At 50.9% G+C, this 20,444-nt stretch overlaps 7 protein-coding genes across 27 annotated transcripts; 3 read left to right on the plus strand and 4 right to left on the minus strand.

The window, feature by feature from the left end:
- Positions 1 to 199: 199 nt before the first annotated feature.
- H257_06715 (hypothetical protein) lies at positions 200 to 2,208 on the plus strand. Of its 9 annotated transcripts, XM_009832039.1 has the most exons (9): positions 200 to 429; positions 483 to 682; positions 761 to 856; positions 921 to 1,060; positions 1,127 to 1,246; positions 1,302 to 1,420; positions 1,475 to 1,674; positions 1,723 to 1,891; positions 1,944 to 2,208. In XM_009832039.1, exons 1-9 carry the CDS (start codon positions 264 to 266, stop codon positions 2,060 to 2,062), a joined length of 1,329 nt encoding a protein of 442 aa, XP_009830341.1. In that variant the 5' UTR covers positions 200 to 263; the 3' UTR covers positions 2,063 to 2,208. The 9 variants fall into 9 exon arrangements, with proteins under 9 accessions (XP_009830341.1, XP_009830340.1, XP_009830345.1 ...); XM_009832038.1 differs by having other exon boundaries at positions 1,302 to 1,674; XM_009832043.1 differs by having other exon boundaries at positions 1,475 to 1,891.
- Positions 2,209 to 2,702: 494 nt separating this feature from the next.
- H257_06716 (hypothetical protein) lies at positions 2,703 to 4,151 on the plus strand (the record flags this gene model as incomplete). Its single annotated transcript, XM_009832047.1, has 1 exon — positions 2,703 to 4,151. The coding sequence occupies one exon, from the start codon at positions 2,703 to 2,705 to the stop codon at positions 4,149 to 4,151; it is 1,449 nt and encodes a 482-aa protein (XP_009830349.1).
- A 436-nt stretch (positions 4,152 to 4,587) lies between these two features.
- On the minus strand, positions 4,588 to 6,604 carry H257_06717 (hypothetical protein). 4 transcript variants are annotated; one of them, XM_009832048.1, is made up of 9 exons: positions 6,383 to 6,604; positions 6,131 to 6,330; positions 5,981 to 6,076; positions 5,791 to 5,930; positions 5,602 to 5,721; positions 5,402 to 5,520; positions 5,138 to 5,355; positions 4,912 to 5,077; positions 4,588 to 4,859 (listed from the first exon to the last, which is right to left on the minus strand). In XM_009832048.1, exons 1-9 carry the CDS (start codon positions 6,573 to 6,575, stop codon positions 4,741 to 4,743), a joined length of 1,371 nt encoding a protein of 456 aa, XP_009830350.1. In that variant the 5' UTR covers positions 6,576 to 6,604; the 3' UTR covers positions 4,588 to 4,740. The 4 variants fall into 4 exon arrangements, with proteins under 4 accessions (XP_009830350.1, XP_009830351.1, XP_009830353.1 ...); XM_009832049.1 differs by having other exon boundaries at positions 4,912 to 5,355; XM_009832051.1 differs by having other exon boundaries at positions 5,138 to 5,520.
- Positions 6,605 to 9,340: 2,736 nt separating this feature from the next.
- On the minus strand, positions 9,341 to 10,244 carry H257_06718 (hypothetical protein). Of its 6 annotated transcripts, none has more exons than XM_009832055.1 (7): positions 10,098 to 10,244; positions 9,984 to 10,046; positions 9,856 to 9,920; positions 9,770 to 9,798; positions 9,552 to 9,714; positions 9,431 to 9,500; positions 9,341 to 9,371 (listed from the first exon to the last, which is right to left on the minus strand). In XM_009832055.1, exons 1-5 carry the CDS (start codon positions 10,206 to 10,208, stop codon positions 9,644 to 9,646), a joined length of 339 nt encoding a protein of 112 aa, XP_009830357.1. In that variant the 5' UTR covers positions 10,209 to 10,244; the 3' UTR covers positions 9,341 to 9,371; positions 9,431 to 9,500; positions 9,552 to 9,643. The 6 variants fall into 6 exon arrangements, with proteins under 6 accessions (XP_009830357.1, XP_009830355.1, XP_009830356.1 ...); XM_009832053.1 differs by having other exon boundaries at positions 9,552 to 9,725; XM_009832054.1 differs by having other exon boundaries at positions 9,431 to 9,714.
- A 188-nt stretch (positions 10,245 to 10,432) lies between these two features.
- H257_06719 lies at positions 10,433 to 11,284 on the minus strand. 2 transcript variants are annotated; one of them, XM_009832059.1, is made up of 6 exons: positions 11,207 to 11,284; positions 11,026 to 11,162; positions 10,822 to 10,964; positions 10,695 to 10,770; positions 10,584 to 10,648; positions 10,433 to 10,542 (listed from the first exon to the last, which is right to left on the minus strand). In XM_009832059.1, the coding sequence occupies exons 1-6, from the start codon at positions 11,266 to 11,268 to the stop codon at positions 10,480 to 10,482; spliced, it is 546 nt and encodes a 181-aa protein (XP_009830361.1). In that variant the 5' UTR covers positions 11,269 to 11,284; the 3' UTR covers positions 10,433 to 10,479. The 2 variants fall into 2 exon arrangements, with proteins under 2 accessions (XP_009830361.1, XP_009830360.1); XM_009832058.1 differs by having other exon boundaries at positions 10,584 to 10,770.
- An 88-nt stretch (positions 11,285 to 11,372) lies between these two features.
- On the plus strand, positions 11,373 to 16,263 carry H257_06720. 2 transcript variants are annotated; one of them, XM_009832060.1, is made up of 16 exons: positions 11,373 to 11,600; positions 11,666 to 11,744; positions 11,790 to 11,893; positions 11,957 to 12,192; positions 12,250 to 12,342; positions 12,414 to 12,580; positions 12,651 to 12,723; positions 12,769 to 14,510; positions 14,588 to 14,777; positions 14,838 to 15,017; positions 15,083 to 15,225; positions 15,272 to 15,545; positions 15,621 to 15,701; positions 15,767 to 15,886; positions 15,941 to 16,069; positions 16,123 to 16,263. In XM_009832060.1, exons 1-16 carry the CDS (start codon positions 11,414 to 11,416, stop codon positions 16,237 to 16,239), a joined length of 3,915 nt encoding a protein of 1,304 aa, XP_009830362.1. In that variant the 5' UTR covers positions 11,373 to 11,413; the 3' UTR covers positions 16,240 to 16,263. The 2 variants fall into 2 exon arrangements, with proteins under 2 accessions (XP_009830362.1, XP_009830363.1); XM_009832061.1 differs by having other exon boundaries at positions 15,767 to 16,069.
- H257_06721 (AGC/RSK/RSKP90 protein kinase) lies at positions 16,237 to 20,285 on the minus strand. 3 transcript variants are annotated; one of them, XM_009832062.1, is made up of 5 exons: positions 19,749 to 20,285; positions 17,490 to 19,704; positions 17,275 to 17,439; positions 16,638 to 17,228; positions 16,237 to 16,594 (listed from the first exon to the last, which is right to left on the minus strand). In XM_009832062.1, exons 1-5 carry the CDS (start codon positions 20,201 to 20,203, stop codon positions 16,304 to 16,306), a joined length of 3,717 nt encoding a protein of 1,238 aa, XP_009830364.1. In that variant the 5' UTR covers positions 20,204 to 20,285; the 3' UTR covers positions 16,237 to 16,303. The 3 variants fall into 3 exon arrangements, with proteins under 3 accessions (XP_009830364.1, XP_009830366.1, XP_009830365.1); XM_009832064.1 differs by having other exon boundaries at positions 16,638 to 17,439; XM_009832063.1 differs by having other exon boundaries at positions 17,490 to 20,285.
- Positions 20,286 to 20,444: the final 159 nt, after the last annotated feature.

Consider the following 20,444-nt stretch of genomic DNA (forward strand, 5'->3'; position numbering starts at 1 on the left):
TTGTGCACACTTCAAAGTAGATCGATCTTGTACTAGGATATCATTGGACTGTAAGGCCACGACTGTGGCACCACTGCTATATGTTGCGTGGATGTTAGTTACCGCAAGGATGCATGTAATGGTTCTTACACCCACCAGATGCTTGAAAGTATGCAAAAAACGATCTTGTTTTCCGGTATATCGTTGTCATACCTCTTGTATTGGCACATGGCGTGCGCTGGCAGAAGTCAAACGGGCGTATCGTGTTGGCGACGCAGACGACGATGGATCTCCCAAACATGAGGAAGTCCCAGTACTACGACGAGCCTGAGCGGCGTTCAGACATGCAGCTCCGAATGACGCCGGTGTACAATGTGCAGGACAAGACCCACGTGGAAGAACCATCCTTCACGCACACAATCCGACACATTTGGCCGCTCATCTTTGGATGTACGTTCGTTACGTAGAGGGAGGCATGGCGTCACGCAGTGTGTGATCTGTAGTGGCCTTCCTGGCAGGATCGTCGTACGGCGTGGCGACGCTCGTCAAAACATACGAGGTGGATCCGACCTACTTGAACATGACGTTTGCCGAGTTCAGGGAGGAACAAGTGCTTGGTGAACAGTGCAGAGCTGTGGACCACGCCGTGCCGTGGAAGGAGCTCCAACGAAAGATCCGCGGGTGTCGTCGTTTCGAATACTATGTACGACCCATTACTGCATGAGTACTGTAATAGCCATGGCGTCGACGATGGGATTCTTAACCCCCAAGTCGTGCGTAGGACCCGATGCACAACGACTGCCAAGCGTGCCCCGCCCACCAGCCCACAGACAAGGTCTTTGCCGTGTTTTGGGAAACTCAAAGCAATTGCCAGCATGTACGTACGCCCATATCCTTGAACATGAATACTATCCCTTTGGATGATCAATCCCTGGTCTTAGCTGGTGGGCAACCCCAATATTCGATTTGTGACCCATGTGATGTGGTCGTTCTCTACACTACGAGCCGACGGCAGCGTGGAGCAGAATCTGCAGTACTGGGATGACAAGCACATCAAGAACTGCATGGCCCAGCTGCGCATGTACGTCGTCCAGTAGTCCTCAGGGGGTTGCGGCCATGTTGATTCGACTGTTGTTGATGCTGGCAGGCGCTGCATCAAGAGCATTGTCGCGCTCGGTGGCGCCAACAACCGAGACATGTTCTATGGACTCCGCCAACCCGAAAACGTCGAGCGGTTCACGGCATCTGCTGTGTCATTGGTCAAAAAGTAAATCTCACCTTTTTCTTTCTGGTGATATATATATCAATGATATATATTATAGGTATGGCTTTGACGGGATTGACGTGGATGACGAGACGGCCAACATGGTCATCAACAAGGGCAAGTGGAAGGACTTTCATGGCCAGACGGTCGTCGACTACTTGACGGCGCTTCGAAAAGGTAGAGGATTCACATCGCGGGAAATATATAGATATATTTGTGTACAATTCATAGCACTGGACAAAGCACGGGTGCCCGATGAGCCGAGATATATTTTGTCCTGGGACGAGTTTCCACAGTCATGGACGCCGTCCGACTGTGAAATTTACAACAACAACGACGGATGGCATCGGTGCTGGGAGCCGCGCATCACCGACTTGGTGGATTGGGTCAACATCATGTACTACAACATGTTTGGGTACCCGCAGTTCGGAGTACGTTGCAAATCCCGATATATATTCATTCTGAATCATGGTATGTAGAATCCATTTTACGACCTCATGGCCAAGCACTTGCCGGAACGGGTGTTGCCTGCAATCAAAGACCCCAACAAGATCGTGCTGGGCGCGTGCACTGGTCAAGGGTGTGTGCTGCCGCAGCCGGACGGCCAAGACGTGATGAATGCTGGCAACGGGTCTGCGTACTACGGAGGTACGACACATGCAGACTCGTGTTGTCTCTGAAGTCAAGGGATTCTGCACAGGCACGATGCTGTGGAGTGCTACGATCGACATTTTGCTGGAGAATTCGACCAGCCTCCGTCGCATGGGCCGGGCAGGCAATTACGGCGTCAAGATGCCATTTCGTGCCCCCCATCCGTAGTTCCTAGAGGCATACATGTAGTTGGTAGCATAATAATGTATGTTGTATACTACTAGTAGTAGTATACAACATCTAATATCTCCAATAGTAGTCTACTACTATTGGAGATTCGGAATGAATTCCTGGATCCCGTTTACAAATCGATCGATCGAACCGACCACCATCCTCTCAACACCCTTTTTATAGGATTTGTCATCCCGATAAGGCCTCATTATAATTGGGCGTCGCGGACGAGCGACAATTCCACATCGAACGAGTCAAGCGAAACATATTACTTCGATATATTAATAATAGTAAAATTTGTTGGATTAGGTGATTATGCGTACTATTAATAGTAGGCACCCTTATTAGGGCAGTAATAAGGCCCAAAACGCTATTTTGGGGCCGAATTCAACAAATCTGATCAATATTGAAACATAATATACAGACACGACACAAAACCGACAATTTTTTATCGCGTGATTGGATAACTGACATAAAGTCGTCCTTTCATTGGTCAGAGTAGTTTCGGTTCCATCCATTGGTCGAGAATATTGTCGTGGCAGCAACATATCATTAACATGTAACATGTACGCAATTCGATTGGTTAGATGCAAATAGATTACCTAAAACCGATCTTTGACAGTTTTTCACTTGCCAAATGGACGCGATACCAACGAAGGAAGCGATCCAGGACGCATTCCACGGGACCTCGACCCGGCGTACGTACTCAACGTATCAGCGTCAATTCCTCGAATACTTCCAGCGTGCGAACAGTGGAAAGGACCCATGTGCCGCTACGACGGGAGACTGTACAGACTTCCTGCACCATCTGTATTCCTTAGGACGGAAAGCCCGTACAATTGACTGTGCAAAGACAGCAATGGTGGCGTTCTTCAAGGAACGGCGTGTCGAACCGAACCCCGCACAAGCAACAGCGACTAAGCGCTACGTTGTAGGCCTGCAGAAATTCAACAGACAGAACAATGTGGATGACGAGAAGAAGGCGCATCCGCTCTCGGCTCACGAGCTGTCGCTCCTCATGAACTCGTTTGGCGACCTGAATCCATTTGTCGGAACTATGTTTCGCTTTTTGTTCTCCATGTGCTATCTGGGATGCTTTCGTATCAGCGAGGTCCTTGCACTGCGCTGGTTCGACTTGGCACGAGCTCAGTCGGAGACTGGCGTCCATGTGTCAGTGCGTTTACGGTGGCACAAGAAGGCCAGCGTTGAACAGGACTGTCAAATCTACAATCTTGTCGACGAGGTGACGTACCCATGCCTTCGTGTGTGTGGCTTCTATGACGACTACCTTTCCATGGTGAAAGCAACGATGATGAATGTGGCTGACAACGCTGTGGTCTTTCCTCAAGTAACACATCAACACAATGGTACGATCAAGGTTTCGTGGGACAAGGCCATGGAACAGAACTACTTGCGGCGCTGTCTGAATGATGCCGTTGAACGATGTCCGCAGTTGTCGACCAACGTCTCGTTGCACAGCATGCGTCGAGGCGGGAGTTTCTACCGTGTCTTTGAGTCCCAAGACAAGCGATTCAATTTCCGCGAATTAATGGCATGGTGCCGTTGGGGTGACGCGAAGACTTGCTGTGAATACCTTGTGACGAAGAACCTCAGTGACGAGGTTGACCCACGAAACCTGCTTTTGAATTCCATGCGAGCTCGAACGACACTGGTGCCGGCCCACCCTCAGGTGCCATCGGCCGACGCAATTGCTGAAGCAGTGATGAAAATGCTCCAAGATCAGAAGCCTGCACAGCCCAGCAAGACAACATCGGCGACAAAGCAGACAACATTGGACGTTTTCGTCGTGCCAAAGACCATCCCATCAGCCCGGTCAGCGCATGAAGCGTGGTGTCAGTGGTTTTACGCCGATGTCCCGGCAGGCCGACCATGTGCTCTGAAGGATTTCACAAAGGAGATGATCAAGGCGGACCGCAAGAAGTACTCGGAACGAGTGACACTCTCGCTTGCTTTTAAGAAGTTCCAGACCTACGAGCTGTTTGAAAGCGCATATGCAGGGCACACAGAGACGTACAGTAGTGTTCTTAAGGAAGCTCGCCAGAGGAAGAGAGAAAATAAGTTGTAATTCTTTAAAGCCATTTTGCGAGCGAATGAGTGGAAATAGGATTCTACATTGCAGAAAGATGCGGTGCAAGCTACGTTTTGGTGTCAAAGAGTGCACAAATGATTGTTTTATGATTTTGACCAATCAAATCATTGTCGGATGGAATTGTCGTATATCCAATTTTATCTATACATAAGTTTTAAAGAGTTTTAACCCAAATCCAACAATTCCACGTGGGATTTACTCGTTAAAGCAGTCCAAAACGCCATAACGTTATTACAAAAAATGGACCGTTTACCTCCATTTTGAAAAAGGCCATTTATATTATGTGTTCTACTCAAATTTTCCTCCGGTGATTGGTTGAATCAACCACCGAACAATCGCCGGGCCTTCGAATTTTCATATAAATCTGAGTTGTGAAGTGGTAGTAACTTTGAGACTGCAATGCATCAATCAATATTTTCAGCAAATCATATTTCAGCCTTCATTCTTTATAGCCAATCATACTCCTTTGCTCGATTAGTTGGCGATTTCATCAATCCCCCAAAATAGGCAAATTTGACTGAAAAGCACGACGCACCCTAAACACATCATGGAACGGCTCAATCGATTAAGTGAACTTTCCGCGAAACGGCATCTTGACGCCGTAATTGCCTGCTCGACCCATGCGACTGATGCTCGACGAGTTTTCGAGCAAAATGTCAATCGTGGCACTCCACAACATGGTGCCTAAATACGAACAGCCATTCTGGCACGGTGTTCTTCTAACGGACATTGCTACCTCGATAGAAGGCCGAGCCATTGCCAGCATTGTACACTTCTTGGCCAATCGGCTGCTCCGACACACACCCCTGGCCCGAGCACGCGCCGACGACGATCTTGTTCTTGGGAATCACGGCGGCGGCCTTGACGGGCAGCGTCTCCTTCAACACGAGTTCATACACCCACTACAAATAGTCCACAAGTGAGTCAACACATCGCTACAACAGCACTGAAGCTATTCTTACATCGCCGCTGTCCATGTTGTAAAACATAACGTTGACCATGTCCACAAGGGCCGAGATGCGCGGCTCGTAGCAGCGATGCCATCCATCGTAGTCTTTATGAAAGGAGATGCAGCCAGTGTATAGCTCGTTGGTGGGGTCGGGAGGGTCCCACGAATGAGGAAACTCGTCCCATGTCAGCAGGTACCGCGGCTCGTCCGGGCGTTGTATGGCATCCAGCCCTACAATATGTCAACGTTATTCGAATAGCCGGCATGGAATACACACCATCTCTTAACGCTTGCAGGTAGTTGACCACCACAGGGCCATGATGTGTGAGCCAATCTTGATGGGTTCCCTTCATGTTGCCGGTTTCGTCGTCGATGTCGATCCCGTCAAATCCAAATCTGACATATGCAACCACAACCACCACATCACACTTTAGAGTATCTACAAAAGTGATATATATATATATATATCACTCGTACTCCTGGACCACTTTCATGGACGAGTGTTTGAACCGCTCGAGGTTGGCGGGATCTTTGAGTTCAAGAAATCGCTCTCGAGCCGTCGCCCCGCCGATGGCCACCATGTTTTTGATGCACCGCCTGCCATATTTGTCGCCAATACATGAGAAGGATAAATAGATGTACACATCATGTATGCATATCTCGTACATGCGCAACTGCAAGATGCAGTCCTTGATGTGCTCCTGGCTCCAGTATTGAAACTCCGAGGGCACGGTGCCATCCTCCCCCGGCTCCACGAACGACCACATGATGTGCGTCAAGAATCGAGTGTGGGGGTTGCCCACGAGCTAGCATGTTCACACTTGGTCAGGTCTCTTGAAAGGGGATACACACGTACATTTTGGCAATTGCTTTGGGTCTCCCAGAACACGGCAAACACCTTGTCGTCGGGCGAGTCGGCGGGGCACTCGGCGCAATCGTTGTGCAACGGGTCCTGTGAAATACCACCGTGAGTTCACACTCTTTTATGCTACGCTGTCTGACGTACGTAGTACTGGCCTCGGCGACATCGCAGCAACTTTCGCTTCAATTCCCGCCACGGCACTTCGTGGTCCACGGCTCGGCAGCCTTCGCCGAGCGTCGCGTCTTGCCTGTATTGAGCCATGGTCCAGTTACCGTAGATAGGATCGATCTCGAAAGTTTTGACCATCGCGGCCACGCCAAAGGAGGTGCCACCCAGGAAGAGTACTATCCAATCATCAGTCAGAATGATCGACGAACGCACACTACTAATACTTACGGGCAAAGAGCAACGGCCAGCAGTGGCGAAAGGTATGCACAAACGATTCCTGTTTTTCCACATTGGTGGAGGACATGCTGGCATCGTCGGTGTCCAATGAGCCGGCCCTGGGACCCGTTCGCATGGGCTCGTCCAAGAACTCGGTATTGTGTTTCCTCTGCAAACTAGTAACCACCGTCGGTGCCAATGCCATGACAAATCGCGCAATGCATGCAACTTCAGTTTGAGCAGTGCTCAACGTACCACTGTACTACCAGGAGTAACGTACTGTAGTATTGTATACAGAGAATTCTGGATTCATCTTATCCAATCAAATCGCTTACTTGACAGTGTTTGGACGTGACTACAGTCGTACGTAGTACAAGCGAATGAACATTATTCACATATGCGAAGTATGAATATCACACCTAATTAACGACCAATCAAGAATGACACTCTCACGTTACTGCATAACGTTATACCCACCGCTACCATCATGCTCATATCCGCCTACGGTCCGTCTACGGTACTGTATGAGCACCACCGACTTTTCTGGAGGCGTTCAAGGGCAGGTGAACTCCATCGTTACAGTGTATTGCTCGGTGGAGGTTAACCATTATAGCGAGCAATTCCCTTAGGGCTGGTCTGGATGCCACAAAAAATGGCATAAAATGGTCGTGTTTCGAAGAAAAGTTGCCAAAATCAAAATATTCCATTTTTCGAGATTTTAAAATTCAAACTATATGCCACAATTATCTTAAGAATCAGGTGATTCTGATCGGTCTATTCCTTTGAATAAGTACTGACAGTGAAGTACTCCGTAGTAATTCCTCCGCATCAGAAAGAGAGTATCCATGTTTCCCACAAAAATGAGCCAAATTTGTCCCAAATAGGCTTAAAACACTGCGCGAATACGACAGTATTATGGGATTTGTTTTATTTGGCTGTACCCGACGAGAAAAGGCATTCCAATTGGCAGTGATCACATGGTCCAATGTTGAAAACTACGTTAACGCTAACGTTACTCACTCAAATCAACTCCATTCCTCCGTATCACGTGTTTAGCCTCTTAAAATTATATGAAATAAAGTATGCATGGTTTTATAAAATGTACGTCCAGGTTGTATTTTTATTCAGAAAGCTGCGTGCATGACGAAGTATCATATGATCTACTGTGGACCTGTGGTGATGTCGTAGTACTGTATTGATTACCACTGTGGCTTGGATATACATACCAACACGACATTGTCCCGGTTACATTCATAATCTTTTGTTCTCGGGGCTGAGCCACCGACGCTACCTCCTTCTAAACTATAGCCATTCTGTGTGGCTTCAAATTTTGAACGTTGGTTCATCGTCTCCAGCACGTTTGAGCCACAGTGAGCGCAATTGCAGGAGATTCTGAGAGCCTTACATTACCTGCACCTTAGCAAGTTCATATATGTTGTGCCTTCTACTTCCCTTTGCTGTTTCATTCTACCGGTATATAGTACTTAGCACATTCCGCCAGTGTATGCTGTACAGTTCTCAATATCTTGTCCAGAATAACGGTATTAGTAGCACCTTTAAGGCTCAAAAGTGAAGTGCTGGTGGTGCGACTTTTCTTATCTTCGTTTCCAGAAACGTTTTCGCCGTTATGATGTGGGTTCACACTATAGTATTTATGCGTCGAGAGGAAGCGTTTGCGCGCAATACGAGTCGCAAGTACTGTACGTCTTTTCATGCGATGTCGCATATTGACAGGTGGCCAGACCGCCCTTACACTGTGAATCCAAAATTAACAGTGTAAGGGCGGTCTGGATGCCACCCCATACAGTACAATAATGTATTCGAGTCATGGACGAGTGAAGTCCTTGGACTACAGTAACCTTCCATAATAATTTCAATGGAATCTGCCAACCAAGTGCCAACTGCCAGTCGCAATGCGTCACGCCATGTCCATGCCCATAAAACACATGCGGTACTGCTCTAAATTCAAATAACATCCATTGTTCACATTGCCTCAGTCTCGAATGCGTCACATTAAAGGCAGACCTCCTATAAGCCGACCGCAGGATTTTGTGGCGCAAAGCCCTACACGTGTGATGTCGTTAAATGATAGACCAGCGCAAGGCCATTGAAAATACTATTTTTTACTTATTTGTGCTCAAGAGAAAACAAGATCATTCATTTCACAAGGACTTATGGACTGAGTTATTTATTTGTGCCTCCTGCCCTGTTGAATTATTTATTCCCCCCTGCGTCCAGAGCGAATGAATTATTTGAATAATTCAAAACAACTTAACAGTAAATAAACATATTCAATGTACTGTACTGTATGCTGTTATCGGAATGAAATGAACTTGCTATAACTAGTTACTATATACACAGTACTGACTACGTAGGTACTTCGAAGTACTGTACCTTGCACGATTTTCTGCATAGTTCACATTTGAGACCAACAACTACTAGGTGTTAAGTCACAACGGTGGTCGCCAATGGCTCCCTTCGTACAGAGAAGAATCGCGCATACATTCTTGACGTTGGGACAATAAAGCGGCAATGAAGGAATAAGCTCGGCAAAAGCCTTACCACGGAGGGTGTTCAAAGTTGTCTACTGTACAGTGAACGACGAATCAATATTGAATCATGCTGGAGTTCTGATTGGTTGAATATACTTGTCCTTTCTGTGTAAGAGCCAAATTAGCCAATAGCGTCGTTTCGTGATTCGATGGGGTCTAGAAATCTGTACCGAATCCACAATACATGTACTATTAATAGAGTTAACTTTTGCCGTTCAATACTTGGTGCCAATCGGAAGCTTGTCATCCAAGCAATTGGTCCAATAAGATCATTGAAAATGCCTACGAATAATTTGGTTGAAATGAATCATTTATTTTACGGCTTCAAAAACGAGAACAATTTATTTATATACGGAGCAATTGTAGATTATTTACGCAATTACAAAGAATAATTTATTTTAGATTATTTTTTGAAGGGCCTTGGACCAGCGTAAGAGCCTTTGGGGCGCCTAAAACTTTTGTCAGCAGCCCTTGTGTGTGGGGGTTGCATCATCGGAATTGCGTTCACCATTTTGAAGTTGACAACATCACCGGTTAAATCTGTATAACAATTTTTAACCGCATTCTCGATAACTCTCCTACCAAGTCACACTTAACTGGATTTACGCATTAAATGCGAATAGTTGTACCACAGGCCTTGTCCGGGTAAAATCAAGCGCAAACTGTTTACTGTACTTCGCGTTACTGTATTTGGCCTGGTCCTTGTGCTTGAAGCGTCGTGTTAAATGGCAAGGCCGTAGATTGCAATGACCGCTTGCATCGAGCTGTTTTCCCATGTGACAAAGCAAGCACCTGCGCAATAGCTGAATCGATTCATCAACATCCTTTAACGTTAGCTACAACATACCGTCCGACTTTTCGTCCCAGAAGCAAACGCTACAAGTACTCTATCATGAACGGGACGTGTCCAGTGCGGTATGTGCCACTCAGTACCTTTCAACGTCCAAGCCCCCTCCTCGCTTTTGTTTGATGGAGCACGTGACAATGTACTTGAAATTCTACCCACAGCACTCATGACATTGAAGTTCCAACACGACATTGCATGCACGGCTGGTACATACCTGGCACAGCTTCTTGAGGTCATCCAAGCACGACATCGTAATGACGTTTATCCAGTCGTTGACCTGCCACGATCAAACGCGTCACTCACATGTAGCACTGTTCTTGAAGCTTACCTTGGCTTGGTCGAACGCTTTCCCCTCCAACGAACTGAGCACTGCATCTTGCACTATCGTCGTGACCTCGTCTCGCAGGAGTGGAAAGTCGAAGCAACTTGTCGGGAGCATTGTTGTATTGTCGTGTAGTCAAGAGACACAAGTGGATCACTTGGTTTGCCGGCGAAACTGCCATGAAACGGCTAATGGAAATGCCAGTTGAGCGCCCAGTGATTCCTTCCTTTATACTACGCTATACAATGCAACGTGTTTTGCACAAAACTGACCGCTTTAATGTTTACGTTGGCTATCGTGAAGGCCATCACGCCATCAGGCGGTAGAACGGTGTGGTCATTCTGTGCACATGGACAAAACACCATTGGATTTAGCTATATTAAACTGCTTATGCGGTGGCCAGGAATTTCACACCATCGTTTTCCGGCGTGTCTCCATGGATTATGGCAGCCTAAGATAGCATGAGCGACATTGCGTTGCCATGGACAGTACCTTTGCTTCGTGCTCCAAGATCTCCAACGCTTTGCGAAGGAGCCACGGCTCCAAACCATAGAAACCTAAGGCAGCATGAGACACAATCTTGAAAATCCAAGGCGCACGTACTTGCGCCCTGCGTTTCTTCGCCTGAATGGAGTTCGTACACTGTGTACACGTTGCTGATCATACCGCGGTCGGTGGCCTATATGACAATCGTCAGCCCCGTATAGATAGATATCCATAGTGGACGTACAAATGTGTATATTTCAGCCGCCCATTCTGCCGGGGGTTTCCAGAAAATGCGCAATCGCGTGTGGGTGTCGTCCTCCCACTCGGCGTTCCCACACCGCACGAGATACGTGACGATGGCCGTCCGTGCCTCCATGGACAGTTTACCTACGCAAGAAGCAACAAAGTTCAGTCCAAATATCTCATGGAGGAATTCATATATTCGAACGGTTGATTTGTTGGTTCTCAAAGATGGGGCTTGAATTCGGCGTCAGCACAGGCTGGTTCATCGACTTGTGGTAATCCAACACAAGCGCCTTCCATAAGATCAACTGCTTTTCGCGCGTCGACCGAACTGGCTGAAGCCTAGATAAGATCTCAAACAAGTCCAGTGGCGGTCATGCACCCACGTGAAGAATGGGGGGAAGCCGTAGTGCTCGGGGAACGTGAACGCTGCCTTCGTAGACGTCATGACGAAAAGATCACAGGTATCCGGATAGGACCTCGTCTCTCATCCGTATTCTCCCGGATAAAGTATTCCGGATAATCGGGTTTTGAATATTTGAACAGGTCGATATTTACCTCCCCAAGGTAATCAATCAAAAGCGGAGGTAAGTATGAGTGACGTCGAGGAGAGCAAGCATGAAGAGATGCATTCTGATCGCGAAGAGGAGGAAGGTAGAGAGTTCATTGTGCCCGTGCACGTGCAGGACCTAGAGCTTATCAAACGAGATCGACTATTTGTCGTGAACGTCACAGATCTCAGTGATGGGTCGAAAGATGACCACATCCGTCAGCTCAAAGGTACGTGCGATTGTCCGCATCTATCGTCGTGGTTCTCGTTGTACTCAATGGATTTTATTGTCTAGACATCCAACGTCAAATCCAAAATGATCCGCTGGGTGTCGTGGAGACGGATGTGTTTGACATGCTCTACAGCTTCGTCAAGTACCACATCAGCATTGCGCATTCCACGACTCATATGTGAACTAGAATCTTGAAGATTATGAGCGACGAAGCACGAGTGGTCTTGCTTCTACTAGCGAGCTCAACCCTGGACGACGTCGTCAAAGCAATCAAGCGCGGCCAAACAGAGTGTACGCGCATTTATCTACCAACCGTTTGCTGCGCCTTTCCCGCCTAACACGTGCCATGTTCAGCATCCAAGCAAGCACGAAATGCATTGAAGGTCACGTCGTTCGTGCTGTGCCAAACGCTGATGCAGATCCGCAACGTTCAAGTCGACGAAGACAAGGACATTCTCCAAAAAAAGGATAAGGCGTCCAAAGCCAAGCAAATTAACTGGGGCAAGCATTGCGAAACTGGGGTCAAGGCGCTCCACGAGTCCCTTTGCGACGAGACGCTGGCTCTGTGGAACATGAACACGCCCGAGGAGGTGTGGTCCATCATGGAGGGGGTGTCGCTTTGGTTTCTCATGTCATGTGGGTGCTAGGAATTCATCGCACTCTACTGCACGGCAATCTTTCAACTGCTAGAAAGTCCAGGCTTACTCAAGTCCAAGCTGCTCAAGTTTCTCATTTACAAGGTAGATCCAGTAACTACGTTACTTGGGGTATACCAGTGCTGATATATATATATACTTCTCCTGGCAAACAGTGCGTCGGCGAATGCCTGGTCCGCGCGCCCCGCGTCCTCGTCACCGTGAGCACATCGTTGTTGGAGCTAGTGTTTGCACACGAACATTTGGCCATCCCGATTGCAGACTTGGTTCAGTATCTGCAATCGACGCACCACTCGATCAAAGTGGCTGCGGACTTGATCAGGTACGTACAGAGCACGCCCATCATACCCCCCCCCTCATGCCGTCATACCCACTTCCAATCATCACCGTAGCGAAATCTCCAAGATTCGACAGCGGGATACGTCTCGGGATTCGTCAGGGACGAAGAACGTGTCACTCTTTCTGGTGTGTACGCGATTGCTTGATAGACGTACCCAAACTATATGGTAGGGACACCTGGCGACGTTGATGCCGTCGACGGTGTTGGCCAACTTGAGCATTGTGCTGCCATTGCTGGATGCGGAATCGTACTACCTTCGGAACGCAGTGGTGACGGCGGTGATGCACATCTTGATGGCCGACTTTCGCGCGCGAGACAAGTCGACAACGGCGGCAGCAGACGAAGACGGCCCCAACGACGATGGCCCCACGTCGTCGTCAACTTCGTCGGCGCAGTTTCGTCCGCTGTCCCGACAACGACGAGATACGCTGTTTGGAGTGCTGGAAGACCGCGTGCACGACGTCAACTCGTTCGCTCGCAGTCACGTGTTGCGGTGCTATCGAGATTTGTGCGAAGAAGGTGCCGTGCCACTGCGCCACATTCAGAAACTGCCCAATATTGCCGTCGAGCGCATGCAGGACCGGACGTCCAGTGTCCGAAAGTACAGCATTGAGTTGCTCTGTGTGCTGTTGGAGCACAATCCGTACCGCGAGACTCTGGACCGCCAGTACTATGAAGGGCAGAAGAACCACCTGGTCGCCACGTTTACGGCCAAGAAGAAAGCCGTGATGGAGGATGTCGAAGAGCAACTGAATCGCCGGCTCAGTGGTTTGAACGTGAACGAATCGCAAATTGCCACCAACGAAGAAGAGCGAGAAGTGGAGCTGCAGAAGCTCGAGCGGCTGCTCTTGTTTCACACCCACGCGCTAGAATTCATCGACACACTTGAAAACGACGCGATTCCGCTCTTGATCCAGCTGCTCGGAAGTGCCGCGATCACGGACGTGCTCGAGTCGATTCGGTTTTTTCACCAAGCACATGCGTTCCGACTGCACCAAGCCACGCAAGGCATTCGCGCGATGCTGATTCTGATCTGGCGGACCGACCCCAAGATCCAAGAACTCGTGCTCAAGACGTTTCAGTCGATCTTGTTTTACAAGCCCCAGACCGATTTGCTCGTGGCCCCGCCGCAAGCTGCCCAAACCCTCTTGACGCTGCTCGATGGATGCACGGTGAGCGACGCCACGTGCCTCGAGCAGCTCCTCGGCGTGATGAAGGCCAAGGAGCTGGTGCCCCAGCGCGTGATTGCGGCGCTGTGGGACTTGTGTGGCGACAACTCGTCGTGCAACACGATTGGGCACTCGATTTGGCTCTTGTCTATGCTCAAGACCCCCCCGAGATTGGAAGTGCTGCTGGAGCATGGCCTAGGGGCGCGCGTGCGCGAAGAACACAACTGGCTCTGTGTCCGAGCGACGTCGCACATGCTTCAAAACTGGAACTTCAAGGACAAGAGCTTGATCCCTGACGGCATTGAACCCCTCGTGGTCAGCTTGCAGACGTTCTTGACCATGATCGACGAGACCAACCTGGACTGGTTTGATGCGGCGCAACAGGCCATCGAAGCCCTCTTCCACGTGTGCCAGTTTCCAGAGCAGCCGTGCGGGGACATCGTTGCCACGTGGTCCACGGCGCTGTTCCCGACCGACGAAGACGACCACGACGAAGCCGTGTGTTCGGCGTCCGAGCTGTCCAAGTTTGTGTTTATCTTGGGCCACGTGGCGATTCGCATGGCCGTGTACGTCGAGTCGTTGGCGAGCTCGGTCAAGGAAGCACGCAACAAGCTGCAACACGACCAGTCGAAAGCGGACAAGGAGCAGTCGAGCATGGAAGACGAGTTGGGGCTCCACGCAGAAATCGAAGCCGAAGAGGACGAGTTTCTGCACGCGTTGACTCAAAACGACCTCGTGGGCCGGTAAACGATTGGATTGTATTGGGTTTTACTAGTGTACATTACATGGTTGACGACTGTGCTACTGTATTTTTTGTTAGAAACTTGCTGGGGGCGTACGGGCCAATCCTTATTCGACTTGTGGCCAACGAAGATGGTATATTTGACGACGAGTTGATCAAGGAAGCATCCACGGTCGCGTTGTGCAAATTCATGTGCATTTCAGCCGAGTTTTGTGAAAAGAACCTCCCGTTGATCTTTACGAGGCTAAAGGAATGCCAACAGCCATCGGTAACGACGACGACTACTATGCTATATATGCTTGTCGTAACCAACACCAAAACGCTGTAGGTGCGCTCCAACATTGTCGTGGCGTTGGGGGACTTGAGCTTTCGGTTTCCAAACTTGGTGGAACCGTGGACATCCCATATTTACGCCCGTCTGCGGGACATCAACGTGAACGTCCGCAAGAACACGATCATGGTGTTGACGCACTTGATCCTGAACGACATGGTCAAAGTCAAGGGGCAGGTATGATTGCTATATATTATGACCTACTAGTACAGTAGTGCATTGGACCGTTGATGTGTTGACAGGTCAGCGAAATTGCCCTGTCGTTGGTGGATGAAGACAAGCGGATTTGCGAACTCGCCAAGCTCTTTTTCCACGAGTTGTCGAAACGAGGAAACAACCCGATCTACAACATGCTGCCAGATACCATTGGCCGCTTGTCCACGAGGTACATCTAGTTGATGGGTGTCCGTCCTTCTCAACGACACTTGTAGCGCCACGCTATCGAAAAAATCATTTCAAGAAATCACCAAGTTCCTCCTGGGGTTCATCCACAAAGACAAGCAAACGGAAAGTCTGGTGGAAAAGCTCTGCCATCGGTTTGTCACGACCGCCGAAGTGGCGCACTGGCGGGACCTGGCCTACTGTTTGGCCAACCTGTCGTTGAATGACAAGTCCCTCAAGAAACTCGTCGAGCTGCGCAAGCTGTTCAAGACATGTCTGGTTGACGACGGCGTGTTTGAATGCTTTCAGCAATTGGTGTCCAAGGTAAATAACATGGCAATGACGATGATATATGCACAATAATAATATTGGTACGTGCGTACGTACGTACCGTTGTAGGCAAAAAAGTTTTCCAAAGCAGAAACCAAGGAAACGTTGGACGAGCTGGAACACGTTATCAACGCCATTCATTCTGGCGAGGTATATCGTACATGAAAGTGTTGTGGCACGTGGTTGATTATTTGACAGCATAATTTTGTTCCTAGAACCTCGACGACAACGAAAATCTGCTGGACCTGCCGCACAAAAAGCCCGACAAGGTCAAGACGCCTCGAAAGGCCAAAAAGGGCAAAGAAAGCACACGTAAACAAAACGTGTCTGTTGAGGTTGGACGTATATTAATAACCAAGTAAATCACTATTGGAACTAACGATGTATAGACCGAGAACGATGAAAACGCCGCCGATGCCATGCCAAAGCGACTTCAGCGAAAGGCGAGGAAACCGACAAAAACCAAAGAATTTATCGACAGCGACCACGACGACGACGACGACGAAGACAACGACGATGTAAGGAACAAAAAGACTCAGTATTCTAAGCTGATGTTGAATGATACGATTAGGAGGAGGACGACGTGGGTGGGGACGACGAGCCACCGGCAGGGCGGTCGCAACCGGGCAAGCGCAAAAAGGCCGATGCCCCTCGTGCAAAGGCGACACACTCTAAGAAGAAAAAGTAACGATTGAAATCAAAACCCCGTTTGATTACGTTGTGATTCCCCCTGTAAGCGACAGACAGACACGCTACGAAAGGTCGGACGGCGGGTCCCCTCCAATAAAACTAAACCCTCGAAAGTCACCGTCATGGGAAAACAGCATGCTGGCTTCTCGATCCCGCGCCGTGACGCCATCTTGTCGGACGTTGCGGGGGACGTACGCCGTGTCCAACTTGCCCACTTGGGGGTCGTATGGCGTCTTGACTTGTCGCTTGAGCATGAGCTGCCAGTCGAACTCCTTGAAGAACGGATGCATGAGCACTTCGTCGGCGCCCGTGGGGCCGCTGCCCAGCCGTTGCATCGGGTCTCGATTCAGTAGCTACGACACATTCATGTACAAGTCTAGACATGATCAAACGTACCCCTCGGATCAGGTCGACCGCGGCGTCGGAAAACCCTGGCGTAAACGTCACCCATTGCTGCGTCAAGATGGTTTGGAACATAATATCGCGGTTGCGGTGGTAGTACGGGGGTTTGCCGCCAATCATTTCGTAGAGTAAAATGCCAAACGACCACCAGTCGGCCGCCTTGCCGTAGTTCTGGCCCTTGAGCAACTCGGGCGCGATGTACGCCGCCGTGCCGCAGAATGTCTTGGCGCCTTTGAGCCCTGACACGCCCTGCTTGGACAAGCCAAAGTCGGCAATGCTGACGTGGCCATCGCTGTCCATGAGCACGTTCTCGAGCTTGACGTCGCGGTAAATAATGTTGACCTGATGCAAATGCGCGATCGCCAGCGCCACTTCAGCCGCGTAAAACCGCGCAAATGTTTCCGGAAACTTGCGCCACTTTCGCAAATGCACGGCCAACGATCCGGCGCTCAGGTAGTCCATGACCAGATACAATTTCGAGTCGCTTTGAAACGCATAGTGCAGCTTGACCACAAACGGATGCGCCACTTCAATCAAAATGTGACGCTCCGCCATCGTCGTGTGCACCAACCCATTCGATACGACCTACCCCAGACGAAGTCGATTGTTGTTTCAATCTATGGCGGAATACCTGGTCCTTCTGAAGCACTTTGATGGCATACACTTGGCCGCTATCAGGCCCAGACACCTTTCTGCCCATAAACACCTTGCCAAACCCCCCTTGACCCACGACTTTCAACAGTTCAAAGTCCTTGATACTGATGTTGCTGCGGCCCGTGCCGGCTTGTTGCCGTTTCTACGCCAACAGCAGTCATATAGAATAACTATTGTTTGCGTGAGGCATACCTTTCCCATTTCCGCCGCGCCAGTGTGCCCGCGCTGGCCGGGGAGGTAAAACTGCGTAATCGACGGATCCGACACAGTGCGCTGTGGCTTGGTGGGGGGTTTCGACTGGGGGGGCTCTGGGGTAGCCGCCTCGGGGGGGGCGCGGGTACGTCCGGACGACGAGCGGCCCTTTTTCAGCGTCGATCGCATGTGCTTGACGATGGCGGTCATACCTGGCGCCGCCGGATTCGCCGTCAAGTAGGCGAAGATGGGCACTTGCATGTGCTTGAGGTGGTCGGCGGTCAGGTCGAACGGGTACATGGACGCCACGTCCGGGGGGTTCGCCGACTTGAACCCCGTGGCCATACACACACACCCGACGCGCGACTGGGAGTTGACCACTTGACTACACAGAGCTTGCCCGTCGGCGCCCTCCCAGTTGATCGCCCGCCGCCCGAGGCACTCGAGCACCACCATGCTGAGACTGCTGTCCACGGCGTGCGTCGACTGCAAAAAAGCCACGCGGTTCAGTTTCTCATACACGGTGGCCTCTTCGTCCTGCATGAGGGTGATCACCGCCTTGCCGGCGCGACCGGCGGCGACGATGCCCACGCGGGTGGTGGGAAGCACGTTCGCCGCAATGTAGTTGGTCCAGACAAAATGGAGGTGTTCGGCGGGCGACGCCGACTGCTGGACGGTAAAGGTCCGGATTTTAGGCCCGTCCCGGACGTCCACCGTGTTGTGGTGGGGGTTGCACAGCACGACTCCAAAGTTGAGCTTGAGGGCCGCTTCCACATACGGCAACATGGACATAGGACTCGTGGGGTCGTCGATCGTGTCTGTCTCGTCCTTCCAGATCCCGACTTTGCCTGAATCGCCCAGGAACACCAGCACGTCAGCCGCGACGTTATAGTTTTTGGAGGTGTAGAAGCGGCAGCTGGCCTTGGCCTCTCGCGACGGGACCCACTGTGCGTCAAACCCGAGCGTGTGCTCCAAGTACGTTTCCATCTTGGATCGTTTGTCGTTGCCCTCATCCCCCACGACGATTCCGTCCATGACCAGTTCGCACAGAGAGCTCTCCCGGACGTCGCCGCCCTTGTCGTCGCCCAGCATCGGGGGCTCGTCCTCGTCGATCGAGTCGTTGGTCAACCGTCTCCTTCCTTGATTAGGATGCTGCTCGTCTTCCGACTCGGAGTAGTCTTCGTCGTCGGCCATCCGCGACGGGCGTACAACGATCACGTTGTGCGTGGCCTGGTTGCTACGGGGGGACGGCACCCCCGTCGGCGCTTCGTTTGGCAAGTTGGCCTTTTCCAGCGCCGCCGCCAACTCGTCGTCCACCGACGCGTCCACCGTCGTGTCCTCGGGCATCATGTCGTCGGGCTTCGCGGCCACCTGCTGTTGCTGCTCGATTTGGCGGTTCTGGGGTTCGACCAGCGACCGCCCCGGGTGCGTGGCTTGCATGACGGAAATCAGCAGCGTCTGGCTGTTTCGGTCTTGTCGTTCTTCATCGTCGTCGTCCCTTCGTTTTATGTGTTGCGGTTGGGATTGTGGTGGCTGACGCGGCGGCGTCCTGGGGGGTCGCGGGTCGTCGTACGGAACATCCACGTGGTGGCCGCAGTTGCCGCAGAACTTGCTCCCAGTCACCATGTGCCGACACTTGGGACACACCTTGGACACTGGCGGCGGCCCCATGGCCAGCGGCTTGGGGGCTCGGGTCGACTGCGCGTCCAGCAGCGCCTTGAGCGACACCAGCCACTTCTGCCGCTCGCGCTCGCTCTCAGCGTACACGTAGTAAACCACTTGTTCCGACGTTGTGAACATGAACCCGTGCATCTCGCCGTCCCACACCTGCACGTCTTCGATGCCGACTTCGGCAAGGCACTGCTTGTTGGTCGAGTCGTAATCAGTGTAGTACGATAGCAGTGACCCCCGTAGGACAAAGTAGCGCTTTTTCCAGCTCTTGCGCTTGTGGCCTTGCTTGGTCAAGTACCCCGCGCACGCGATGGGCTGCAGGGACGACCCGACCTTCTCCTGGGTGGCCGCCATCCACCGCTGCTGGTCGGCTTCGGATGGTGCCGACAGAAACAGCATCGCGCCCGCTTCGCCCTGGAACGAAAGGCCGTCTTCCCAACGCGATGCCGCGCGGATATTCCAAGCGGAAATCGGCGCCTCGTGGCTTCGATACGCGTCTTCGGACTCGAAACATGTGATAACGGCGTCAGTGAGGACGTAGAATCTGTACATAGCATGACCATCTTGGGGATGAATATGCGGACGTACTTGGGTCGTGAAAACGAGAAGAGCGTGCCGGGGGTCTTCTTGGTCATGTAACCTTCGCAATCGGCGACGTTGGACGTGTGCACGTAATAGTCGGCCACAGCATGGAACCACTTTTGATGTTCGATGGCTGACGTTGTGTAGATGTAGTACACCACCCGTTTGGTGGTGAAGAACATGAAGCCATACCGCGACTCCTCGGCGCCGCTGCTGCTTCCACGGGATTCGCGCTTGGACACGCTCTTGGCCAACGAACCGTTATACTCCCATGGCGCGACTTTGGCCAAGTGCACCTGGCCCAGCTTCTTGGCCATGCTCTCGTCCTCGTAGTACGACAAGCTAGCATGGGGACGCAGCACGAAGTAGCGCATTTTCCAGTTCGTCACTACATGCCCGCGTTTCGTGAGATACCCCCTGCAGAGGATCTCTTCGTCGCTGTAGTCGAAGCCCAGCGACATGGCCAGTTGGGCGTACGGAAAACTTGCTCTGTCGTCGGCTTGGCACTCACAAGGTCGTGTTTTTTTTCGAGCACGCAACGACGTTTTATTCCAAATATGAATGTTCAATACAGTATTCAAGACAGAGATAAGATCCAGTTTTTATAATTCAACCTTATGTTGTCGAATGTGAAATGGGGTTGTGTTCTACTATCCCACCCTCGCTCTCTGGACGCGCCGCCTTCCAGCAGTCCTCATGGCG

Source organism: Aphanomyces astaci, assembly GCF_000520075.1.
Source record: "Aphanomyces astaci strain APO3 unplaced genomic scaffold supercont1.13, whole genome shotgun sequence".
Classification (NCBI taxonomy): Eukaryota; Oomycota; class Saprolegniomycetes; order Saprolegniales; family Verrucalvaceae; genus Aphanomyces; species Aphanomyces astaci.

Bases quoted from the DNA above. Each gene is read 5' to 3' on its own strand.
- H257_06717 (XM_009832048.1), bottom strand. From the start codon at position 6,575: ATGGCATTGGCACCGACGGTGGTTACTAGTTTGCAGAGGAAACACAAT. The intron at 5,521-5,601 runs GTACGAGTGATA...TGCATATGTCAG, and splicing joins TCCATGAAAGTGGTCCAGGA to ATTTGGATTTGACGGGATCG. The intron at 4,860-4,911 runs GTAGCAATGTCC...GTTCGTATTTAG, and splicing joins TGGCTCGGCCTTCTATCGAG to GCACCATGTTGTGGAGTGCC.
- H257_06718 (XM_009832053.1), bottom strand. From the start codon at position 10,208: ATGCTCCCGACAAGTTGCTTCGACTTTCCACTCCTGCGAGACGAGGTC. The intron at 10,047-10,097 runs GTAAGCTTCAAG...TGATCGTGGCAG, and splicing joins AAGCGTTCGACCAAGCCAAG to GTCAACGACTGGATAAACGT. The intron at 9,726-9,769 runs GTATGTTGTAGC...GAATCGATTCAG, and splicing joins CTGGGACGAAAAGTCGGACG to CTATTGCGCAGGTGCTTGCT.
- H257_06720 (XM_009832060.1), top strand. From the start codon at position 11,414: ATGAGTGACGTCGAGGAGAGCAAGCATGAAGAGATGCATTCTGATCGC. The intron at 12,724-12,768 runs GTGTGTACGCGA...ACTATATGGTAG, and splicing joins AGAACGTGTCACTCTTTCTG to GGACACCTGGCGACGTTGAT. The intron at 14,778-14,837 runs GTAACGACGACG...AAAACGCTGTAG, and splicing joins AGGAATGCCAACAGCCATCG to GTGCGCTCCAACATTGTCGT.
- H257_06719 (XM_009832058.1), bottom strand. From the start codon at position 11,268: ATGACGTCTACGAAGGCAGCGTTCACGTTCCCCGAGCACTACGGCTTC. The intron at 10,771-10,821 runs GTACGTCCACTA...ATTGTCATATAG, and splicing joins CGGCTGAAATATACACATTT to GCCACCGACCGCGGTATGAT. The intron at 10,543-10,583 runs GTACTGTCCATG...ATGCTATCTTAG, and splicing joins TCTTGGAGCACGAAGCAAAG to GCTGCCATAATCCATGGAGA.
- H257_06721 (XM_009832062.1), bottom strand. From the start codon at position 20,203: ATGTCGCTGGGCTTCGACTACAGCGACGAAGAGATCCTCTGCAGGGGG. The intron at 19,705-19,748 runs GTACGTCCGCAT...TGCTATGTACAG, and splicing joins TTCTCGTTTTCACGACCCAA to ATTCTACGTCCTCACTGACG. The intron at 17,229-17,274 runs GTATTCCGCCAT...CGTCTGGGGTAG, and splicing joins AAGTGCTTCAGAAGGACCAG to GTCGTATCGAATGGGTTGGT.
- H257_06715 (XM_009832038.1), top strand. From the start codon at position 264: ATGGATCTCCCAAACATGAGGAAGTCCCAGTACTACGACGAGCCTGAG. The intron at 1,061-1,126 runs GTACGTCGTCCA...TGATGCTGGCAG, and splicing joins TGCATGGCCCAGCTGCGCAT to GCGCTGCATCAAGAGCATTG. The intron at 1,892-1,943 runs GTACGACACATG...GATTCTGCACAG, and splicing joins CGGGTCTGCGTACTACGGAG to GCACGATGCTGTGGAGTGCT.